This window comes from Vespa mandarinia, chromosome 10 (genome assembly GCF_050613455.1).
Source record: "Vespa mandarinia isolate Hongniang chromosome 10, ASM5061345v1, whole genome shotgun sequence".
NCBI lineage: Eukaryota > Metazoa > Arthropoda > Insecta > Hymenoptera > Vespidae > Vespa > Vespa mandarinia.
In genome coordinates, this window is record NC_140819.1 from 5,205,168 (window position 1) to 5,227,829 (window position 22,662).

The 22,662-nt window shown below is 27.0% G+C and overlaps 7 protein-coding genes across 13 annotated transcripts; 3 read left to right on the plus strand and 4 right to left on the minus strand.

Annotated features, from left to right (window-relative positions):
* The first annotated feature begins 5,321 nt into the window (after positions 1 to 5,321).
* Epp (Ecdysteroid phosphate phosphatase) lies at positions 5,322 to 8,623 on the plus strand. Of its 2 annotated transcripts, none has more exons than XM_035876888.2 (5): positions 5,322 to 5,468; positions 5,581 to 5,748; positions 6,119 to 6,356; positions 6,469 to 7,176; positions 7,255 to 8,623. In XM_035876888.2, exons 2-5 carry the CDS (start codon positions 5,642 to 5,644, stop codon positions 8,047 to 8,049), a joined length of 1,848 nt encoding a protein of 615 aa, XP_035732781.2. In that variant the 5' UTR covers positions 5,322 to 5,468; positions 5,581 to 5,641; the 3' UTR covers positions 8,050 to 8,623. The 2 variants fall into 2 exon arrangements, with proteins under 2 accessions (XP_035732781.2, XP_085515695.1); XM_085659569.1 differs by having other exon boundaries at positions 5,326 to 5,468; positions 5,605 to 5,748.
* Positions 8,624 to 8,853: 230 nt separating this feature from the next.
* Etfb (Electron transfer flavoprotein beta subunit) lies at positions 8,854 to 10,330 on the minus strand. Its single transcript, XM_035876903.2, has 3 exons — positions 10,140 to 10,330; positions 9,527 to 9,925; positions 8,854 to 9,391 (listed from the first exon to the last, which is right to left on the minus strand). The coding sequence occupies exons 1-3, from the start codon at positions 10,188 to 10,190 to the stop codon at positions 9,080 to 9,082; spliced, it is 762 nt and encodes a 253-aa protein (XP_035732796.1). The 5' UTR covers positions 10,191 to 10,330; the 3' UTR covers positions 8,854 to 9,079.
* Positions 10,331 to 10,926: 596 nt separating this feature from the next.
* Spec2 (CDC42 small effector protein Spec2) lies at positions 10,927 to 12,161 on the minus strand. Of its 4 annotated transcripts, none has more exons than XM_085660025.1 (3): positions 12,003 to 12,161; positions 11,448 to 11,751; positions 10,927 to 11,344 (listed from the first exon to the last, which is right to left on the minus strand). In XM_085660025.1, the coding sequence occupies exons 2-3, from the start codon at positions 11,706 to 11,708 to the stop codon at positions 11,336 to 11,338; spliced, it is 270 nt and encodes an 89-aa protein (XP_085516151.1). In that variant the 5' UTR covers positions 11,709 to 11,751; positions 12,003 to 12,161; the 3' UTR covers positions 10,927 to 11,335. The 4 variants fall into 4 exon arrangements, with proteins under 4 accessions (XP_085516151.1, XP_035732800.1, XP_035732803.1 ...); XM_035876907.2 differs by having other exon boundaries at positions 11,913 to 12,074; XM_035876910.2 differs by having other exon boundaries at positions 11,971 to 12,061.
* Positions 12,162 to 12,428: 267 nt separating this feature from the next.
* On the plus strand, positions 12,429 to 15,889 carry Tpr2 (Tetratricopeptide repeat protein 2). The gene is made up of 12 exons (XM_035876889.2): positions 12,429 to 12,737; positions 12,873 to 12,977; positions 13,100 to 13,188; positions 13,263 to 13,387; positions 13,469 to 13,657; positions 13,854 to 13,972; positions 14,063 to 14,216; positions 14,294 to 14,458; positions 14,580 to 14,745; positions 14,840 to 14,986; positions 15,111 to 15,263; positions 15,340 to 15,889. Exons 2-12 carry the CDS (start codon positions 12,883 to 12,885, stop codon positions 15,438 to 15,440), a joined length of 1,503 nt encoding a protein of 500 aa, XP_035732782.1. The 5' UTR covers positions 12,429 to 12,737; positions 12,873 to 12,882; the 3' UTR covers positions 15,441 to 15,889.
* Positions 15,890 to 16,286: 397 nt separating this feature from the next.
* On the minus strand, positions 16,287 to 18,848 carry LOC118446352 (neurotrophin 1). 2 transcript variants are annotated; one of them, XM_085660024.1, is made up of 7 exons: positions 18,618 to 18,831; positions 17,909 to 18,101; positions 17,618 to 17,665; positions 17,267 to 17,454; positions 17,127 to 17,186; positions 16,940 to 17,043; positions 16,301 to 16,791 (listed from the first exon to the last, which is right to left on the minus strand). In XM_085660024.1, exons 1-7 carry the CDS (start codon positions 18,678 to 18,680, stop codon positions 16,548 to 16,550), a joined length of 900 nt encoding a protein of 299 aa, XP_085516150.1. In that variant the 5' UTR covers positions 18,681 to 18,831; the 3' UTR covers positions 16,301 to 16,547. The 2 variants fall into 2 exon arrangements, with proteins under 2 accessions (XP_035732795.1, XP_085516150.1); XM_035876902.2 differs by lacking the exon at positions 17,618 to 17,665 and having other exon boundaries at positions 16,287 to 16,791; positions 18,618 to 18,848.
* An 803-nt stretch (positions 18,849 to 19,651) lies between these two features.
* On the plus strand, positions 19,652 to 22,340 carry LOC118446350 (uncharacterized). 2 transcript variants are annotated; one of them, XM_035876893.2, is made up of 5 exons: positions 19,652 to 20,108; positions 20,207 to 20,288; positions 20,399 to 20,610; positions 20,677 to 21,018; positions 21,109 to 22,340. In XM_035876893.2, exons 1-5 carry the CDS (start codon positions 19,989 to 19,991, stop codon positions 21,451 to 21,453), a joined length of 1,101 nt encoding a protein of 366 aa, XP_035732786.2. In that variant the 5' UTR covers positions 19,652 to 19,988; the 3' UTR covers positions 21,454 to 22,340. The 2 variants fall into 2 exon arrangements, with proteins under 2 accessions (XP_035732786.2, XP_035732787.2); XM_035876894.2 differs by having other exon boundaries at positions 20,447 to 20,610.
* Positions 21,626 to 22,305, minus strand: LOC118446355 (ninjurin-A). The gene has a single exon (XM_035876906.2). The coding sequence runs from the start codon at positions 22,303 to 22,305 to the stop codon at positions 21,634 to 21,636; it is 672 nt and encodes a 223-aa protein (XP_035732799.1). The 3' UTR covers positions 21,626 to 21,633.
* Positions 22,341 to 22,662: the final 322 nt, after the last annotated feature.

The following is a 22,662-nucleotide window of genomic DNA, read 5'->3' on the forward strand; positions in this document are numbered from 1 at the left end:
GTTTATCAAGAAGAATTCTAAATTCTTTACGACGACGGTCAATGGAGGGATGATTTTTTTTTGGAAAAAAAAAAAAAGAAAAAGAAAGAAAGTAAATGCTATAACACTCATATGGTTTTATAACAATTTGATTTCTTTTCTTTTTTTTTTCTTCTTAAATTTATCAATATCCAATCGGTCTTATGACAATCACAATCCGATTTAATTCTCCATCACTATTTCCCTTCTCGACGATCTTTACAAGTTCCTTATTTAATGTTAACCTTAGTTATGAGAAGATCGTCTTCGAAGATTTAAAAAATGTCGATGAGCCGAGTGTAAGTATTTTTCTATAGATCAGTTTTCTTTTTTCTATTTATTTTCTTTTTCTTTCTTTTTTTTTTCAACAAATCACGATAACAACAAATACTTTCACACATTAGGACATCGCGATTGCTTAAAAAGAAAATAATAGCAAAAATTGAACATACGTATGATCGATAAGCAATTTGTTTGAATATTTACGATCATGCACGGTCTCCACAAATTATTAATAAACAATAAACATGGTAAAATACAATGGTTATTTTAGCGATCGATATTATCTAAAAAGTTTTAATCCGTCAGATGAAACGCAACTGACTCGATCGAATCCGATACGTTCGTCGATAGTGATACGCTCGAATTAACAAGATAGAAGAATGATCATGCCTTGGTGAGATCAATTAATTAAGATCAATTGAGAAAGATCGTGGAGTGTCATATAGAACACCTTGTTTAAATTTCATTAGCTCGACCGATCGAGGAGAGAGGGCTCTTTTATGCCCTATACGACAGATCCAACTCGTGACTCGATAAAAAGTGCGTGAAAATGGACGATTCATCGGTTTTATGTTTCAGGACGTTCTGAAAATTATACTACAGGGTTACGGTATAATCGTTCAAACAACGTATCGCCAATTATTCGATTCCCGAATACGCACTGCCAATTACGAGACTGATACTATACATGATTTCTTATTGATGTTGCAACGATCCTGCGAGAAGAAAGTTGGATTTTTGTAATTGGATCACGAGGATCGGATGGATGATCCAATTCAAAAAATGTCTATGTCGAATAGATCCTGATCTCGAATAGAAAGAATTTTTGGTATGAATGAATTATTAGCAAACAGTGCGAAAAGATATAAGTATATTCCATCAAATAAGACAATTTCAAAATATCTTTCTTCTCGATCTTTCCTTGATATTATTACGAATATCAAAAATACGAAGATCGATGAAGTTACATCTGACAAATCCTATACTATTTCCTCGTCAACTATCGATTTATAAAATGAAATTGTAAATTCGTATTCATATCTAATTATCCTTGTTTAAAATCAACATAACATTTGATATAATGCAATTTAAAGTCGCCGAAAAGAGAAAGCAGATTATATATGTATATATATATATATATATATATATATATATATATATATATATATATATAATACACACACAATTTTATATTACTTTATGTAGAATCTTGTCACGATCTATCTCAAATTCATAAATAAGATAATTCATAATAATTCATAATAATTCATGGAACGAAAAGTTTTCGTTAATTTTTTATAAAGATGAATTCGATCTAATATATAATACACAAAAATGAGATCTGACGTTGAAATTTAGATCGAATCGATTAATATATAAAATCGATGATATTAATAATGATTAATAATGGTACTTTCGTATAAGACCTATTAATAATAATGAAGAAGTAGAGATATTATTAGGAAGACCTTGAAGAAATGGAAGTCGTTGGGTCTTGTACGATCTTAATGGTGATATAATATATTTGGATTATTTCAGATAAAATAATAACCATAAGACATCATGGAGTATCTTAAATGGCCGATTGAAAAAAAAAAACCTTGAACGACGTGATTGTGTTAAAATAAATAACGAAGATATGAGCATTTTTATTGGACGCGTATGTCGAAATAAATTTAACTTCTTTTTTTTATTTCTTTTTTTATTTTTTTTTTTTTTTTTTTTTTTTTTCTTTTATTCGTGACTTAGTCATTTAACGACATTATTTTTATTTTTAATTTCTTTTTATTACATTTTGTAATACGTATCTTTATGTATGCAAGTTAAAAGAAATCTCGTTATTAGAAGCGGCTAGCAATAGATGTATTTGGATATAAAAAAAAAAAAAAAAAAAAAAAAGGAAGAAGAAGTAGAAAAAAATAATATCTATGTACGTGTGCCGTTCAATACGAACTACTAGTCAAAACTAAAGGCTAGATTTAGCCTAATAACGTGCAATAACGTTGTGATTATACGAAATTTTAATTGTACATGTAATGATGGTGCATTTTTGATAGCGCCAAAACTTTGCAGAGAAATAAATGAATAAAGAGCATCGTTTTATTAACTTTCGCGTATGAATTTTGTAAATCAACGAACGATATCTATGTTCGATTAAATGGGAAAAAGTAAAAAAAAAAAAAAAAAGAGAAAAAAAAAAAAAAAGAAGAAAGCAAAAATAGAAAAAAAAGAATTAAGAATTCTTATAAAAAAATTTTTCGATTTGCGTAAAGGCTTATTTTTATAAACTAATGTGAATATATTATAAGGAAATAAACGATCGAAGAATTGACGGTAAGTTCGTACCGTTTTACTTTACAGGCCGTACAGATTTTACGCCTAAACCCCGACAAGATGGAGTTCACAAAAGAAGTATTAATTATTCTCTTTCTTCATATTCCTGATCCTATCGAATAACGTGTTATTTCGTTATTAAAGATCCTTTAAAGAACTTATATTTCTTTGCGATTGATCTGTTTGCAAAATGTTCTCAACTTTTAACAATAAACTTAATCGTTCGATGATTTGAATCACAGTCATACTTACAGAAATTAAAATTGCACGTTCTTTCGAATTTTCTTAATTAATTTCCATCGATTAAATAATTTTATGTTCAGATAATTTTTTTTTCTTTTTTTTTTTTCTTTTTCTTTTTTATACACCAGTTTATGCAAATAGAATGTTCTGTAGATAATATAAAGGTCAACATATTAAATGTATAATCAATATGATTCTTTCCATATACATTCATAATATTATAATATATCTAATAATAGTATTCAAAATTTTATTTTATTAATATAGTAAAACTTTTTTTCAAGAAATTCATCATTAATACCAATCAATTTATGATGTTAACGACATCGACATTTTAATATATAATCAGGTTGTAGAATATATATATATATATATATATATATATATATATATATATATATATATGTATCGTGCAATCCAAATGAAAAATATCGCTTAAAGTATCGCAAAAAAATTCGATAAAATCATTTCTCATGTAAACTGCCTAAAAATAGAAACACCCTGTGTTTTTAATTAAGACGAAAAAGAGGACGAGTATTTTTCTCATCATTAAACTGAGGAATGTAATCTTTGTAATAAAATAATATACATAGAGAGATGTCCGAATGAATGGATTTATCAATTACGTCGATCATTATGTCGATACGGAACGATTGGGATTAACATTGAGATGACATGTTAATGAGAATGGAATGTACGGGCGCAAATGGAAGAAAAACAAAAACAAAAAAGAAGAAAAAAAAAATGGGTGGAAAATCAATATCATAATTCGATCGGTTCCTTGGAAATTTCTTCACGCGTGCCAAATAGTTACGTGACAAAATAAAAAAAAAAAAAAGAATAGAAGATAAGGGAGTAATTATTATTGACTTCCAACAACTTCATATGTTTTGTAATAAACATTTTGAGAAAAAAAAAAAAACATTGTTATTTTCTCATCAATCACGAGCTATTTGTAGTTTCTTATTAGTATTCTTTTACGCAAGCTTCGTTTCAATTTTTAACAATAATTATTTAGAATTAATTTCAAAGGACCGACTTTATTATGATCTAATAAGAAATCACCGCGTTTCTAAGCAATAATATGTATTGTACATACATACATATATACATACATCTATACATACATACATACATACATACATACAAACATACATACATACGTACATATATGCATATGTAGGTTCAATTTTACCTTTAACAGAGGTGTTATTATATTTTATATGTATATGAATGCTGTGTAACTTTTTTTATTATATATTTATCGAGGTTGTATCGTGGCGCAAAGAATGCTCGTAACCAGGATATTGTAACGAATGTAAAATGTATAGTTTCACATATCTCGTTGTTTCTTTTAAACTAACTATAAATATATTACGCTGTGAAACAGTGGTGTGCCATTGTTCGAATTGTTGCGAAGTATGTGTTTGATATGAAGAGAAATGAAATATAATTGTGAAAATTATAATTTTGTGTATGAGGTGTGCCTTAAGTAATTATATATATATGTATATATATACACATATATATATTATATATTATATATATATTATATGTATGTGTATGTGTATGTGTATGTATATATATATATATGTATGATGTATATGTATATATATATATATATACATACTTTTTTAAAATGAACAAGTAGTATTTTTATACTATAACCTCAGCTACATATGTTACTTAAATACATATAATGTAAGACGTTAATGAGCGAAGACTTCGAAGCAAATTAATATGGAGAATTTAAATGATTTTTTATCTAACTAAAAAGCGTACTTAGCAAAATATAAATTTTATTAGTGTATAAAACAATATGATAATTAATGTTATCTTATTATAGAGAACATTGTTATTAAATCGGAAAGGTTTTAAAGTATTGTAAAATTGTAAAATACATTGATCAAAAACTCATCTATATTCATTCGTATTATATTGAAATAAATTTTTATTCGCGAAATATCAACAATATGATTGACGAACGAAATGCATTATTTGTATAGAAGGAAAGAGAGAGAGAGAAAAAAAAAAAGGAAAAACTCCATACAAAGCAAACGTTGTCTTTGTTCGACGTACAATCTTATTGGATATTCCGTTCGATTTTAGTAAGAATGGAATTTATTCTATCTGATACTATTCGGAGAACGAAACAGATTTTGGTTCCATCGGAATTGACCAATAGGTAATCTTCGTTCTTACTTGACAAATATATCTACGAAGATTATGAAATTTTTTGTAGGATATATTTCTTTCTAATATCCTTTTAATTTGTCTTATATGTGAAATAATTCAAACATATAATTACACGGATATTAAGCGAATGCAATTGTTTACGATAACTTATCTTCTTACCGTAATCTTTCGTTTATCTTAACAGTGAGATAACACTGTTTTATCTATAATTTCTTTCTATGCAAACGATAAAAAAGAAAAAAAAGAGAAAGAGAAAAAAAAAACAATCTCATCAGGAAAATATAAAAATAGTTATTTTTACATTTGTTAGATAAAGTATTCATCTAAAGTGCTGCTATTAAATTCTTTGTGGTATTGTAAAAAAAAAAAGAAAAAGAAAAAACGTTATATCAAAGGTATGCTCTAATTCGAATTCAAATTTATCCAATTTATCGATTTAAAAAAGGAAGATTGACGATTTCAATCGTATTTCATATAAAAATTCAATGGTACATTCTTCCATCGTAGTAAGATTTCTCGTTCATGATCAAGCTGCAGCTTGGTGGCGACTCTTAAGTAACGTACCGTCATGGCGACATTACCGCCACGAAAAAATCCAACCGCGACGAAAATTTCGAAGCAACAGTTGACTCCTTTACAAACACTTTTACAACTTGGATTTCCGAAACATCGAGCGTAAGTATTGTAAAAACAATATGATTCTATTATTATCGAAAACAAAGAAATTTCGATTCGCATTAACATTTTATTGTATTTACTCTGAGTGTCATTGTAAACAAACAGCTGTCAAAATATATAAGACATTTGTAATTCATATGATTTTCCGTCTATAATCATTGTAATTACATTCTTACATTTTCTTTTTGTAATTTTTAATATATTTTATAAAAAAAAAACTTAATTATATTTAGTCATTTTTACATTATACAACAATTATTGTTTAATTTGTTTTACTCAGACGCATTAAATTTTCATTATTAAAGAATATGTTACGCAAAAGGATTATTTTTCTTCGTTCGACTATAAATTTTTTACCTGATTACAGGGAAAAAGCATTAGCTGCTACTGGACATCGTGGTGTTCAGCTTGCATCTGACTGGTTACTTGCCCATGTCAGAGATCCGACTCTAGATTTTATTACACACAGACAATATGTCTTATATGCTTGTCCTACAGGAGCATTGGCAGAACGTCTTTTAACATTTTGGGCAGAAAGCAAAGAATTAGGTTGGAATGGGGCACATAACTTTATACCACATATTACACTTGTATCTTTTTTTCAAGTAAGTATGACAATTAATTTTTACATGATAAAATAGTTAAAGTAAAAAAGAATCATTAATCTTCTGTTAGGTAATCTGTTTGTATCTTGTTTTCAATTATTTTTATTCCTAGGCATCAGATGAATTAACTCCAGAACTTGTAAGTTCTCTTGAAAATATCATCGACTTAGATGAACTTTGCGATCGTATTGATTTGGAAACATATGTTTCGCCCAACTTTATGGGACTTTTCGTCAAAGATGCAGACACTAAATGGCTTACAAAAATTTCTACCAATTATGTTGATAAATTAACAAGTTTAGGTATTACTGCCAAACCTCAAGTAAAATCATTGCATCTCACATTGGCTTATCAGTTTCCTAGCAATTTATTTCAACCTCTCCGTTTGATGGTTGAAAAGTTGGGACCAACTACACCGGACAATTGGGAACTTAGATTATATTCTAGAGATACTAGGTTACAAAATTCTCATGTCCATAAAGTTATACACGCGTATACATCTAAAGAACATGATGACTTAGAATTAAGAGTAGGAGATTATGTTTATATACCAGAAGGAGCATGTAATGCTTCTACCGATGGATGGGTCGAAGGTACTTCCTGGTTAACAGGAACTTCAGGTCATTTACCTTTAAATCATACAAAACGAACAGCTGAATCAGATTCATGGACACTGCATACTACTATACAAATTAATAATAAGAAAAGTGAAACCGTGGAAGAAGAGGCAATGCCAAAAACAAGAAAACAACAACCATCATTGTTATCTACTGAAGATTCTGTAGATACACCAGATGGAATAGAAATAAATAAAGAATCAGTAATTTCTTGAAACATTTGAATTATTATATTAATTAAATAATATTTATTTTTAATTCGTATTTTTGTTTTTACATAGATAGAGGAGGCCTCTTCATCACCTATAGTTTCTGCAAGACAGATCTTCATATGTCGTCATGGGGAGAGAGTAGATTTTACATTTGGTGCATGGATCCCATATTGCTTTGAAGAAAATGGTTGTTATGTACGTAGAGACCTAAATATGCCAAAGGAGATACCACTAAGGAATATACGAGACTTTCAAAACGATAGTCCTTTAACGACAGTTGGAGAAGTACAAGCAGGATTGGTTGGTGAAGCAATGAAATCATCTAACATAAAAATAGATGTTGCTTTTACTTCGCCATCTCTCAGATGTGTTCAAACGCTTGCTCATATTTTAAAAGGTTTAGATTTAGATATACCCATGAAAATAGAACCAGGTTTAATAGAATGGTTAGCATGGTATCCAAACGGTATACCTGTCTGGATGACTTCTGAAGAATTAATTAATGCAGGTTTTAATGTGGATAAAAATTATAGCGAAATAATTCAAGCAAAGGATCTTCCATTAAAAGAAAATGCAGCACAGTATTATGAAAGAAGCTATGATTTAATTAAACGGATAATTGAAAGTACGGTAGGTAACATTCTCATAGTAGCTCATGCTGCTTCTTTAGCAGCTTGTACTAAACAACTGACTGGTGGTCAGATACCACCAGCAGCAGAAGTAACGAAATTAGTTCAACGAGTACCATACTTGGCATGTTTAGCCGCTCGTGAAGAATTGAATGGGTGGCAACTTCACCCACCTCCTTTTCCTCCTATCACGCATACTAGTAATAGTAGATTTGACTGGAAGGTCTTAATGTAAAAAATATAAAAAATATTGAACAATTGAATTAACCTTTGAAACATAATAGAATCGCAATCATAAAAGACTGTCATGATACAATGAATTTTATATAAGAGAATAGTTGATATTGAAATTATCGAGATCAAGAACGGACATAAGCAGTCTTGCTTCAAAACATATAATACAAAACATATGATATTTTCTTGTTTAGTAATTAAGAACATTGAGAAATAATGAATATGAAATATTGGCAGTTTGTTCTGCCCTTCCAAGACAAAAATAATAATTGTAATATGTAGGATAGATTATGTAGGAATTTACTTATGTTGTACCTGCATTTCGATTTATCGTAAGTTCGAAATAAGAATAACTTATTTACTAGTTTTAAATGTGAACCATTGAATAATTAAATATCAGTTCTTCAATTTAAATGATTATAAAAATCAGTGCAAAAATAATTTTATGAACTGTTTCCTATCACATGTAACTTCATTTTTTTGCAACATTAATGAAAATTGATATAATTGCCATTTTATATTTGAACTAGAGTGCTGCATTTTACAAAGTCAATTTAAACTTTCCAATCAGCTTATATTTTATTAAAATTTTGTTCATTAAAAAATATGCAATATCAATGTCAATATTTTTATTTTATAGAATTTTATTAGTAAAAGAATATTTAGATAATTGTGTCAATTGATCATGACAATTCAAGATCAATTAAAGAAAAATTATAATATTCTTTTTTGTAAATGATTACATGTATATGTACACACTCATAAGAGATTTGTTTGATGTATATTGTTACGTTTACCAAAGATATATAGAGTATATAATATACTATTTTATTAAAATTATAAAATAAATGATAAAGAGAAAAGATATACATTTTGCCTCCACATGGTACAAATTTATGAAAATATATAATATAGAGCTTATTCATTCTAATTATGTTTAGATGGCATATGTTATATACAGTAAAAAATATAATAAAATTCATTCAAAGGAAGACACAACATTTTCTACTTTATAGATCATTTGGAAAATATCAAAGATGTCCACGCTCCTTTAGTTTAACTATTAAAGTATCAACATCAGGTACTATTGCACCAGCCTGCCTAACAGGTGGTTCTTCTACAGAAATAATTTCAATTCTGGCGGATGTATCTATGCCAAGATCCTTTGAACTAATTTTTTTAATTGGTTTCTTTTTTGCTTTCATAATATTTGGTAATGTGGCATAACGAGGTTCATTAAGACGAAGATCGGCACTGAGAACAGCTGGAGTTTTTAACCTGAGGACTTCCAAACCACCATCTATTTCTCGTGTAATAGTCAATTCACCATTACCATGTTCGATCTAATAATAGAAGAAATGACAAAAGAAGTAAAACAAATATTTTAATATCTTATATTAATAAATCCATTATATTTTTGAATGATTATTACCAATATTAGAAAGTAATATAATACAAATTAAAAAGATTTATTTTACCTTACTGCAAAATGTTCCTGACGGCCAATCTAAATTACCAGCAATCATTTGGGCAGTTTGATTACTGTCATCATCGATAGCTTGCTTTCCGACAATAATCAAATCAACTTTCTCATCTATTGCAAGTTTTGCTAAAATCTTAGATACATGAATCGGCTGCAAAGTTTCATATTCTGTTGGTGATATTTCAACGTGTATTCCACGATCAGCACCCATGGCTAATGCAGTTCTCAAACTATCTTGTGCCTGAGAAGGACCACATGTAACCGCAATTACCTCTTGTGCTAATTTTTTTTCTTTCATTCTTATAGCTTCCTCAACAGCTATCTCATCGAAAGGATTCATTGAATGTTTAATTCCATCAGTAATAACTCCTGTTTTATCCGGTTTAACACGGATCTAAAAAATCAGACAAAAATGTTCATTACAAAACATTATTAAAAAATTCATAAAATCTCAATTTTACCAAGTATTTTTCATTATTCGTTAAAAATTAACGAATAACATTTAACAAGATCAAATTTGATGAGATATGATAAATTTAGTTGTTTTTTTTTCTCCCCTTTTAATTAAAGCTATTCTATGTTTAGATATTTTATAAGCTAAAATTTACCTTAACCGCATAATCGATTACCCTTTTTACACCAACAAGTACGCGTGACATATTTAGTACAAATAATAATATATAGAAAAAAGTTGAAAAAATATGAGTATTTAATTGAGTAAACTATGTTTATATAAGTTATCTTTACTGGATAGAAATCTAGGAGTAACTAACTGCAGTTATTAATATAGTGGTATTTGTCGGTGACGTGGCAGACATCTACAGTTCGAAGTCTAAATGCTATCGATTTGTATGGAAAGAATAATATTAATAGATAAAATATGTTATTAAACGTATGATCGTCACATTCCGTTCGAAATTTGATAATTACAATGAGAGATTATAAGAAAATAAAATGAATGAAAAAACTCTGGTAGTAAGTTTATAAATTTTGAATCAATGTCTTTTAAGAAGATCTTAATCGATTTCCATTTAATATAATAATAATGGAATTAATATAATTTATTTAATAAAAACAAATATAAACATTAATTAATATGATAATTGACTTTTCGAGAATATATTCGAAAATTTAAATCATTCTCTTTATAGAGAGTATTTAAAATGTAGGGATCTTGTTGTTTAATTATATAGGGATATTTAATTTACTTTATATTATCGTAAATGAAACCAAAAGGATTTAATGCAACAGAACTTTGAATCGAGATAGATTTTGATTCTAAATTTTCTTTTCCTCTGATTATTCATATTTTTTATAATCGTAGATTATTACAATATATTTGTGTCATAATACAGTATTAAAATTCATATGGCTTTTGTTATATACAATCGTTTATTTTATTTACTAGGTTACACTTACAAATTAAAGTAATCAAGGTATAAATCAACGTGGAAAAATTCATTAATATATAAATACATTCATAATCTTAGAAGTCTATGCAATAAATCAAAATATATCAATTTTCACGTATATGACCAAGACTCGTACACTCTTTTTAACTTCATATAAGATTATTTGTTTAATCCTTTTGAGATCTCGTCTGTAATAAATGACGCTAAGAAAAGTACCCTTTTTATTAAGATATTATTTTATAAAAACATTTAAAAAAATGCATCACTGTGCATAGTGCATTGTGCTACGGGCTTGTGAAGTCCGGAAGTAAATACATCACTGATAAAAAGTCAGTTGATGCATTCCTTCCATTAATACTCTGGCAGTTTGTTCAAATACTTTGTAATATATATCAATATGCCTAAAATAAGAAAAGAAAAAAAAATATATATATACATAAATATACGTATATATTATTTACAAGATTTATTCATGCTTAGTTATTAAAATAAAATAATCATTACCTTAACACTAATGGATGTATCATAACCTCCTTTATGTTGCATTCTTTCTTGAATAGTAGATAAGCAATCTCCAGTCATATTGAAATCATCGCTACTTATATGCCCTGTATGCCGAAAATTTGTAGGTTCTCCTATCATGCTTCGATCTATCCTGAGTCTGTGATGGGTCTTGTGTTTTCCATTTCGTGAACGAGGTTCTTGCTGATGCAAACAACATGTAAAACATTGTATCCAAAGTTCGCTACTACCTGCCATTCTCATTAAAGTTTTAATTTTTCTATCTCAATTTGTTTTAAACTCAAATCTGAAACAAATAATATATTACAAAATAAATATTACGAATATTTTACGAATATTTTACAGTTTCTAAATCTAATGAGATCACACTACTAAAATAACTTGATACATCTTAACCTATACGCAACACAAAACAGTTATGGTATTATATTTGGATAATACATTTACTTTATTTACACTATACGTATTACAGTACAACATTTATTATAAATATTGTAAAACACACACAAGCTTATTCAAAAGTTATTTTCATGTTACTTTTTTTTTTTTCTTTTTTTACTTCTTTGATGTTCCAGTTCGTTCTAACCCGCCAAGAAGCATGACGGACAATCCTATATATAACGATCATATATTGTATGTTTTCTACTACCCTGAGCCAAGCGCAATTAATCGATCCAGTTTAAAAATTGGACAAACTTAAATCTTCACTTGATTGGTCAGATATAAATATACATATTTAATAGTTTCAATGTGTAATCATATTATTGTTACATTTAATAATGTCATATTTTTGATATCTTATAGAAAAGTAAAACGAATCATTAAAATATATTTTTTTTAATGTCAAATTGTAAATCTTGTTAAATTTTATTTTATTATATACGATTATATTCGTTATATCATTAAAAAGATAAATTTTTTAATCATTTGTAGCTATATTCACTTCGGCGCTCGAAGCGACGAACAACGCTTGAATTGAACTACCTGAAGCTACTGTAGCTCATGCATGGTTCCAGTGAAAAGTTGCTTGAGTCACCTTAGGTCGTTTCTTTATGTAGTTGCTTTTGTGAGATACGACGGCATCTTTTATATACAACGGAATATTGTTTAGCTATAAATATGTGTGCAATAATAAAATTTGAAACAATATAAGATGAAGTATTTTCGAAGTTACACATTCAGTACGTTAATTGAAATTTAACCAACAGTAGTATTGTGTTGTAACCGTGTGATCAATTGGATGAAATTATCGAAACATACTTCTCTCTTGTGGTAATTTTCTTAAATATTCTATTATACACTACCATGAAACATTTCCCTTTAAAATTATTGTGTAGTAGTATTAATATGAGTGCAATATTATTTTGAATGACTTTATTTATCATTGATTCTTCTGCCTGTCTTAAGAACGTTAATTATGGCGAACGAAGTGCAAATGAATGAAGTGCAAATGAACGAAGAATTTGAACCAGTGACAATCGCCATGAATGTAGACAAATCGGTAGTTGAAGAGTGAGTAGGGCATTTTTTATTTTCTTTATATTTAGAAATATTTCACTATGTAAAGTAAATTTTTTTTTTTTTTTTCATTATGTAATAAATATACTAAAATTGAGTTTACAATTTCTCTTTAGATTGGCAGAGGCAAAGAAGGAAATAGCAAATCAATATTATTCTCTGAAACAATACAAGAAAGCATTAATCGGGTACAATGAAGTTATTGGTTAGTATATTTATATTATTTTATATAATGAAACTAATCTCTTGCTCTATAATAAAAAATAATGGTGATTCTAGAAATGTGTTCAGATGAACCACGTTATTATGGTAACAGAGCAGCATGCTATATGATGCTTGGCCTATATCGTAACGCTTTAGTTGATGCTAAAAAGTGCATTGAATTGGACCCAATGTTTCTCAAAGTACATATATTTGTGTTATATAAAATATTCTGATATTTCAAATATTTGTGTTATGTAATTATATTATTTTTATTTCTTTAGGCATATGTCAGGGTTATTAAATGTTCTTTGATTTTGGGTGATATCATAGAGGCTGAGACTAATATATCAAAACTTTTGGAACTAGATCCTGACAATAAAACAATAACATCAGAACAAAAGGATTTAGAGTATATACAGAAATATTTGAAAGATGCAGACGCTGCTTATGCAGTGAAAGATTTCCGTAAGGTTAGAGGTTTGTGCAAATATAATGCTCATTTTCACTGCTAACTAACAACTGTTAGCAAAGATTATGCAAAATCTAGTACTACTATTATAGACGGACATAAATTTGGAAGAGCACATGAAAAACATTATATTATATCATTAAAAGTGTATAATCATATTATTATATTTTTCAAACCAATGTTCCTTTTGTTAATAGGTTGTATATTGTATGGATCGATGTTGTGATGTAAGCACATCTTGTACAAGATTCAAATTGATCAAAGCTGAATGTCTTGCATTTTTAGGGAGATATGAAGAAGCACAGGAAATTGCCAAGTAGATTAATATTCATTTTTTGCATAGATTTTATGCAATCTGAATTGTATTCTATTAATTTCTATATTTAATATTCTTCTTATATTTTAGTGACATTTTACATATTGACAAACAAAATGCAGATGCTATTTATATTCGTGGTATGTGTTTATATTTTCAAGATAGTGTTGATAGAGCTTTTGCACATTTCCAACAAGTATTAAGATTAGCGCCTGATCATGATAAAGCATTGGATATTTACAAGGTAATAAAATTTAGATTTGTTATGTTAGATTAATTATATGTAAATGTATGTAATATTAACTATTCCTTTACATTCAGAGAGCAAAAGCTTTAAAAAAGAAGAAAGAAGATGGAAATGCTGCATTTAAAATGAAACGCTATCAAGAAGCATATGATTTATTTACAGAGGCTTTAACTATAGATCCCCAAAATGTAATGACAAATGCAAAACTTCATTTTAATAAAGCAACAGCAGCTACTAAAGTAAGTTCAAAAATATTGTATATTAAATTATATATGTTTTATTTATTATATCTTTGTTATGTACTTAATATATCGTTTGTTTGTTATGTACTTAAATAGAAAGTGTTCCTCATTGTTACAGTTAGGACGAATAAGAGAATCGATTACAGAATGCACAGAAGCTTTAAAACTTGACGAAAATTATTTAAAAGCTTTACTTAGGAGAGGATCGTCTTATCTGGAATTAAATGAATATGAAGAAGCTGTTCGTGACTTTGAAAAAGCATGTAAAATAGATAATAGTCGTGGTATGAATATTATATATATATAAATATAATTATTAAAATATTATCCAATAAAATAAAAACTGATTCATTCTGTATTTAATATATTATTTTACAGAAAATAAGAGATTCCTCACTGGAGCGAAAATGGCATTGAAAAAGTCTAAAAGGAAAGATTATTATAAAATATTAGGTATCGATAAAAATGCATCAACCGATGATATTAAAAAAGCATATAGAAAACGGGCTATGGTTCATCATCCAGGTATAAAACCGATAATAATATTACTAATACATAAAAAAAAGCATACATAAAATGGTAAATCATTTAGTATACTGTAAAAAAAAATAGTAATTTTTATATTTATTTGGATAATTATATTTATCAGATCGTCATGCTAATGCAACTGAAGGGGAAAAGAAGGAACAAGAAAAAAAGTTTAAAGAAGTTGGAGAAGCATATGGTATTTTGTCAGACCCCAAAAAACGTTTACGTTATGATAGTGGCCATGACATGGATGATACTGATAATAACATGCAAGGTATGTAAAATTATTTATTATTCAATAACATAATACAAAACTATGAATATTTCAAAATGATAAAAAATTTTTATAGATGTGGATCCTCGTGGAATGTTTCCAACCTTTTTTGCTCAAGATGGGGGCTTTCAATTTCGAACTGAATTTTACAATGGTTACAGTTTTCATTTGGGTTAATAACATTCCAAAGCACATCATGATATCACAGTATATCGTATTATCATCTTAGTTTATTTAATATAAAAATATAATGTTTTACCCTTTGCAGTCATATATATTTATTGGTCTTGATATTTAGATCACCATGTACAAAGTTGTATACTTATAGTAGATTATTTTTTATAAATTTGCTTTTTTTGTGTTTTTTTTATTCATAAATAAGCAAATTCTCATTATTTTCAAATATCATAAATACAATGTTTTTCACAAAAAAAAAGAAAAAAAATGAACTTCAATTGAGTAATACGATAATATTTAACTTACATTCTTTTAAAAATACTTTCTCTAATCCATCTAATTTGCATGATACTACAATTCGTTTATTCTATTTCATGATATTCTTAGAATTAAATATAGTAAATGAAATGCATAGAAAAATTATACATTGAAGCCCTGTTATTGTTATTATAAATGATAATAAAAATTTACAGCTATACTATAGCAAAGTGTGTTTTGTCACCTAATGTATGTCTTATTGAAAATAAATATATGTCTTATCGAAAATAATAGATTAAAATTGAAATTTGGGTTAGATTTTTTTTTAGGAATATTCAAATTATTTAAATTTATTAGTTATATATACAATACATATATATACACACACACACTGTTTTCATTATTAAAATGTGTAAACAAATTTTGTTACTTTCATATGATATAATCTATTGTACATTTTATGTTTTTAATTAAGGAAATATATAATTTGCTCAAATTAATTAACTATTTACTGTATTATTATAAATATTATATAAGAAATTCATAACATTGTATAAATTCTATGTTTAACATGAATTGTTAATCTTTCCTTTTATTGTAATAAGATCATAATTTTATACATTATAAAAAATTGTTTAATATTAACCCCTAATGGTTTAAAGAATGTTGTTGAGAACACTTATATATGAACCTTTAGGGATTAATAATCATAAAATATTTATTATATATTAATGTAATTTTTTATTTGCTTAATAAAAATGAAAATATTTATTGGAAATTCAGTAAAATTTTTGTAAAGTAAAATATGGGACATAAATTTTATAAACGCATCATAAAAATCATAGTTTACTATTTACGATTTTTTATCTCAGTTTTTTGACTTCTTTGATTACCAATTATTCCCATTCTGGTCAATGAATTTCCAATAAATTTAACATGACAACAACAACTTGATGGGAAACGAAACATTTCTGGATTAATCTTACCATTATTTGAAACAGCAGCTAACTGACGGTAAATGTACTTTTGTTTACATGAAGTTTTATAGCCTTCAGCAAGGCCATTGACTATATTACACTCACTATTTTCATTACTGCAAATAATAATAAGTTATATTACAAAAATTTTACAATATATATTATAAAAATAATTGATATATAATTTTAGTAATAATATTTATTCTTTTTTATATGATATATTTCTTATACTATTTTAACAGCATAGAGCAAAGCTTTACAAACCTGCATGTTTCAATTCGTACACCTTGCTTAAAATTTTCTTGATTTACAATAAATAACCATTCCTTATTTTTACTTTCTGCAGATTTTGGATAAATTACTTGTTCCTAGAATAATGATTGTGTTAAAAATGAAATTTAATATAACAAAAAATTGATGATATATATATTTTTCTAATTATAAATCTTACACTAGATAAACAAAGAGGTGCATCATCTGTCGTATCAACTCTTTGTACAATATCAGGTATCTAAAATACACAAACAATTTATCGACTAATTTTATAAAAAAGTCTGATATGATATATAAAAACAAAAGGCTATTTCTTACCGTATCTACAGTTGCTAAATATTTAATACTATTATTTCGCTGAATTGCAGCATTTATTATTTCTTCAGGATATTCAAATACTTTTTCACAAAAAGTTGTTCCATTACAAACTGGTGCTGGTAATAATAATGTTGCTTTGTGTGACTGACTTGTTGGTATATCTTCCGTAGGAAAAACAAATTTTCCATCTATATGTGTTGTTGAAAAAAACTTTGTAATAAATATTTAAAAAAGTATAAACTACATTATATTGTCAAAAATATATATATACAAAAATATACACACACACACACACAGAGTTAATCAATTTCAAATAATAAAGAAAGTATTAAAAAAATGTTTGCAATTTACCAATATTATTTCTTTGTTCAAGTAATTTTCTTTGCCCTATTTGAGCTCCTGTAAAATTAAAGTATTCAGAAAAATATTTTTATATATAATATTTAAATTATGACTCCCTCTCTTTCTCCCTCCCTCTCTGAAGTATTATGTTGTATACTTATTTTTCATTCATTAATATTATTATTATTATTATTATTATTATTATTATTATTATTATTATTTCTTAATACCAATTAATTCACTATATGAATTTATAAGTTTTATTAATTAAAGTTGAATCATCATCTTGAAATATCTGACCTCTTACACTCATATCCTGACCATACATATGGTTTGTTGTAGATCCTGATGATTGAACCTCTCTATGTGTAATAATTTTAGACTGAATTGCATGTTGTGCTGAGACATTATTATTCAATTCCCAATTTTTATCCATGGATGATTTTGAGGATTGAAATTCTTCATGTGGATAAGTATGAACATTTTTAAAAAACTGAAAAATAAAAATAACAAAACTGTACAATAATTCATATTATCCTTGAATTCTGGAATATTTAAGTTTTTGATATACAACATTCAATAAACATTTAATATGAAATGAAATTTGGCAATTTTCATTTCTTATTAAATTTCAATAATGTAAATTATATTTATAAACAAAATAAAATAAATTTTTTAAAAATTAATTGAAGAATTAAGAATTAAATTAATAAAGAATTAATTTAAGAGAAAGAAAGAGTGTCCACATCTTGACAAATATTGAAAAAAAAAAGAACAAATTATGTATTTTAAATTGCCCGTAGTAAGATTCACTATGACGTATATATAATGTTTTGAATTAATATCACCTTAAAACTTGGTTATATGTTACGTTATCTTATAATAAGATAATATTACAAGATACAAATGTAAAATATAAAAGAATGTAAATATATTTTATATATTATAATATTTATTACAAACAAATAAGAATTTATTTTTAAATCTAGTAAAAAAAAAAAAAACTCACCAGAAGTACAATACATCCACTCACGAAAATTCGATCGAAACTATTAGTTTCTCGTTTCATCATTTTTTTTATTTAATCGAATACTTTTTTAGACACAACAAAGTAGCTTCTTATTCTTTTCCCTTAAAGCTTCTTTCGAATATTCCCCTACGTTTTTTTCACTTTTTCCCTCTTCTTTGTATATTCACTTATTGTATACACAAATTTATATGTATATATATATGTATATATATACATACAAACATACATACATACATATATATATTTTTTCTTTTTATTATCTCTTTGCCTATGTGCCAATAATAATTGACATTTTACATAAGATGATTAAAATACAATGTTCTGTTTAGATTCATTTAAAAACTAATTTGAAAATTGCAAGAGATTAAAGAATAAAATTAGAATAATTACGAGAAAAATTCTTCTAATTCACGCTAATAGCTCATTGCATACAAAGAAATAAAGGATAACATATTTCGAAGATCGTCAGGTTAGGATTAATAACATCGGTAGGGGAACACGATATATATATATATATATATATACATTTAATCACTTGTGGTTGTTTATCACCGGCTAATCGCAATACCAAGATGATACTGAAAACCGGATTTTGTGGCGTGATATTAAATTGTAATACTCTGATACGAAGGTTACATAAACTTTCATCGTTGAAAGTATATTTTTAAGTAGTGAGATGCATATAATGTGCGATAATAGTGTTCATTGATGAACCTTACGCAAATGACTGGAAAAAATATTTATACCGCACAAATAGACATCTTAGGACAGATTTTGTAAGCATTGCGGATTTTTCAAAAGTAAAAACAAGTGAAAATGAAAAACATAGAGGTGGGGATAACCAAATAAATCCCGTTCAACGTAGTGTGTCATTTCCGCTAATTGGGAAGGGGAATTTTACTATGATTATTAAACTACTGTTCTTAACCACAATCTCGGAAGTGATTATAAATCCTTCTAAAATTAGCTGTGAATTTTATTTTTTTTTTTTTCTTATCAAAGAAAAGTTTTTACAATACCTATTCTAAATTTTTAAAATATTTATAACACTTGATTGTACATTGTATGTTATTTTTAAGCGCTATTTTTTTTCTATAACAAAATATATAAAATATAATTTAAGCTTAATGGATAATTCATTAATTTTGCCGATCGCCTTGTAAAATTGCATTTTTTTAATTTTATTAAATTTTATTGATTTCTTTATTTTTTGTTTTATTATTATTATTATTATTATTAGTATTATTATTAGTATTATTATTATACGAGTTAGACAATTGGTCGAACGAATAATCACGTGTTGTAATGTGTTTAACCAGCGTTATAAATTAAAACTAGCATTTTCAAATCATGCCGGATATTAAAAACGTTATAGAATTGCTATGTAAACATTTGAATTTATCAATTAAAGTGGCAATTCAACCGGAATATTTTAGGTTATCTAAATATAATAATACAACGCAAAAATCTGTAAGTACTAATATCGACTGATAAATAAATAACTGATAAATTTGTTTCGTATTTTGAAACCTTTGTCTATATCGATAACAAATTTTTTTATTGTCCAGGATACATTATGGACAATGTTACACATATTAAGTTTTTATGCGGCGAAAGAAAAACAAAATGACATATACTTTGAGGAATATGGTAAGTTTCTTATTTTCTTTGTGTGTAAATATATTTTTTATTATTATTTATTACATTCTTTTGTTTTGTTACAACAATCAAAAAACAAAAATATGAATATAATGTTGCAGATAAATTATCTGCTACAAAATTATATTTTGCTTTTTTACAATATCCAGAAATTGAATTTTATGGTTTATCAGAAAGCTGCCATAACAATAGAGTACTTCTATTAGCATTTGCATGGCTTTTAGCGACACAAAATGTTTTGAGTATTGTAGTACGTGTCAATTTGACATCTAGTCTTTTAGGAAGAGAATGTTCATGCCCTAATATATCTTTGGTAAATATACAAACTTTAAAAAATATTTAAAAGTAAAATATATTATTATAATACAATATTTTTTAGAAAGAAGTATCTAGAGTAGAAACGTCATGCTCTGTACATACACAAATAAAAAATATTATCCATCACAATAGTAAAGTAAATTTTAATATTAAACATATATCTGAATTAATTTGCAAAAAAGTAAAATTGTTAAATAAAGTTCATGGTGCTAGCATGAATTTTGATCATCTTGTACATATGAATGTAATGGAAATCGCATTTATAAAACAATTATTAGCCTTACATACAGATTCAAATTTTAATCAATATAAACAACAACAGTCAGATTTGCGTGCTATTGGTGTGATGTTGGATATACACTTAAAATGGATGGAAAAAGAACATCTATTTTATGATTGGATGGTACATTTTGTTATATATTTAATTACTATAGAAATATGAAAATATAATTTGATTGAAGTGATTAATTTAGAAATATCTCATTAATTTTAGATAACTGTGATCAAGGAATATGAGAAATCTGTAGATATTAATATAAATAGAATAAGTTGGGATGAAATCGGTAGGTTCATTTCTTTGTTAGAACAGATCATAAAAAAGAAATTATATTCCGTTTGCTCAGAAAAAACAGAAGACAGGCTGGAATGTTATAACACTTTCCAATGTACATCTCGTTTATTAAGAACATCCGATGTCAAATGCGAAGTTAATAAATGGTTAATGGATGTAACCATTCAACTGAATCAAGTAAAAGAAACACTTGCAAAAAATAAAGAAGAACTCGCATTACAATTGAAAAATATATTAATGATTGTGCCATTGTGTATTCAAGTTTAATACTGCTATAGTATTTTTTTAAGAAGTATATATACAATTATAATTTTTAATGGATTCTTATAAAGATACCATGCATCAAATAGATCTCATTTATAAGAAAAAAATATTAACAAAAACTAAAAAAATCAAATCCCCATTTAGACTTGATTAATATATATTAAACAAAAATTTATCTAAATGTCACGATGTGGGTGTTGTTATCAGGTCAATTACACCAAACGATGAAATAAAAACGTTGAGAACCGTGACGAGAAATATACCGATAACGGTCCAGTTATTAGCAGTATCGGCTTTACACATTTGCGCGTCAACTTTGACATCGTATCTACTATTCCAAATTAATCCAATTCCGACTATAACTTGAATGAGTAAACTGGAAGTAATCATTGTCAATGATGGATAATAATATGGATGCCGACCGTCGGTTTGCAGAACATAGCGCAATTGATTAGCGTTAGCTGATAACAATGCTAAATCCATCATTCCTTGAGCAAGAGTTTTTTTATGCTGGTAAATGTTCACATCTGGTATCGGTTGATTCGGTGGTTGAGGAAAAAAAGGATGTTGTCCGCTAGGGTAATTCGGTTGTCCAAATGTTGTTTCTGGTATAAGACCATCATCGATACCTTTATCGCCTGGTCGTGAAGGAATGCCAGGTTCTAAATCGTCTATCTCTGGACCCGAAGTTGGCCGTGGATTATAATTGTTGTCTGTTTCTAAAAGTGGACCGAACCGTGGTTCTACGCTTGGTAATGGATTTTCCAACCCGGCAGTTAATGGTTGTAGACTCTCATCCGGAATTTCATCCATATATAAGATTTCATCGTGATCACTGTTCGTTTGTTTATTCATTATGAACACAAATAAAAAACTGTATTAATTTTTTATTCTTTTATTTTTATTAAACGAATGTAACCGCCACAATGGAATGATCCTTAATTATATAGCTATCGTTCTCGATCGATCATTCAATAATATATAGTACTTAAAAATAGTACAAATAAATTCAACGAACATTAATACATCGTAATATTTATTAAAAATATACACACGCGAACAACACAATGTGCACTCTAATATCGTGAATCACTTTTTGTATAATTAGACGGACGAACTAGTCTCCGTTTGGAATCACGTGCGGATTTATATAATATTACGTATGACGATATGTTTTCCTATTTTGAGAAAAAAATAATTGTTTGTATTTTA

Bases quoted from the DNA above. Each gene is read 5' to 3' on its own strand.
- Epp (XM_035876888.2), top strand. From the start codon at position 5,642: ATGGCGACATTACCGCCACGAAAAAATCCAACCGCGACGAAAATTTCG. The intron at 6,357-6,468 runs GTAAGTATGACA...TTTTATTCCTAG, and splicing joins CACTTGTATCTTTTTTTCAA to GCATCAGATGAATTAACTCC. The intron at 7,177-7,254 runs GTAATTTCTTGA...GTTTTTACATAG, and splicing joins TAGAAATAAATAAAGAATCA to ATAGAGGAGGCCTCTTCATC.
- Etfb (XM_035876903.2), bottom strand. From the start codon at position 10,190: ATGTCACGCGTACTTGTTGGTGTAAAAAGGGTAATCGATTATGCGGTT. The intron at 9,926-10,139 runs GTAAATTTTAGC...CTGATTTTTTAG, and splicing joins TAATCGATTATGCGGTTAAG to ATCCGTGTTAAACCGGATAA. The intron at 9,392-9,526 runs GTAAAATAAATC...TTCTATTATTAG, and splicing joins CAGGAACATTTTGCAGTAAG to ATCGAACATGGTAATGGTGA.
- Spec2 (XM_085660025.1), bottom strand. From the start codon at position 11,708: ATGAGAATGGCAGGTAGTAGCGAACTTTGGATACAATGTTTTACATGT.
- Tpr2 (XM_035876889.2), top strand. From the start codon at position 12,883: ATGGCGAACGAAGTGCAAATGAATGAAGTGCAAATGAACGAAGAATTT. The intron at 13,658-13,853 runs GTTAGAGGTTTG...TTTTGTTAATAG, and splicing joins CAGTGAAAGATTTCCGTAAG to GTTGTATATTGTATGGATCG. The intron at 14,746-14,839 runs GTATGAATATTA...ATTATTTTACAG, and splicing joins TAAAATAGATAATAGTCGTG to AAAATAAGAGATTCCTCACT.
- LOC118446352 (XM_085660024.1), bottom strand. From the start codon at position 18,680: ATGATGAAACGAGAAACTAATAGTTTCGATCGAATTTTCGTGAGTGGA. The intron at 18,102-18,617 runs GTGAGTTTTTTT...TTTATTTTTCAG, and splicing joins GTGGATGTATTGTACTTCTG to TTTTTTAAAAATGTTCATAC. The intron at 17,666-17,908 runs GTCAGATATTTC...TTAATTTTACAG, and splicing joins TCAGGATATGAGTGTAAGAG to GAGCTCAAATAGGGCAAAGA.
- LOC118446350 (XM_035876893.2), top strand. From the start codon at position 19,989: ATGCCGGATATTAAAAACGTTATAGAATTGCTATGTAAACATTTGAAT. The intron at 20,109-20,206 runs GTAAGTACTAAT...TTTATTGTCCAG, and splicing joins ATAATACAACGCAAAAATCT to GATACATTATGGACAATGTT. The intron at 20,611-20,676 runs GTAAATATACAA...AATATTTTTTAG, and splicing joins CATGCCCTAATATATCTTTG to AAAGAAGTATCTAGAGTAGA.
- LOC118446355 (XM_035876906.2), bottom strand. From the start codon at position 22,305: ATGAATAAACAAACGAACAGTGATCACGATGAAATCTTATATATGGAT.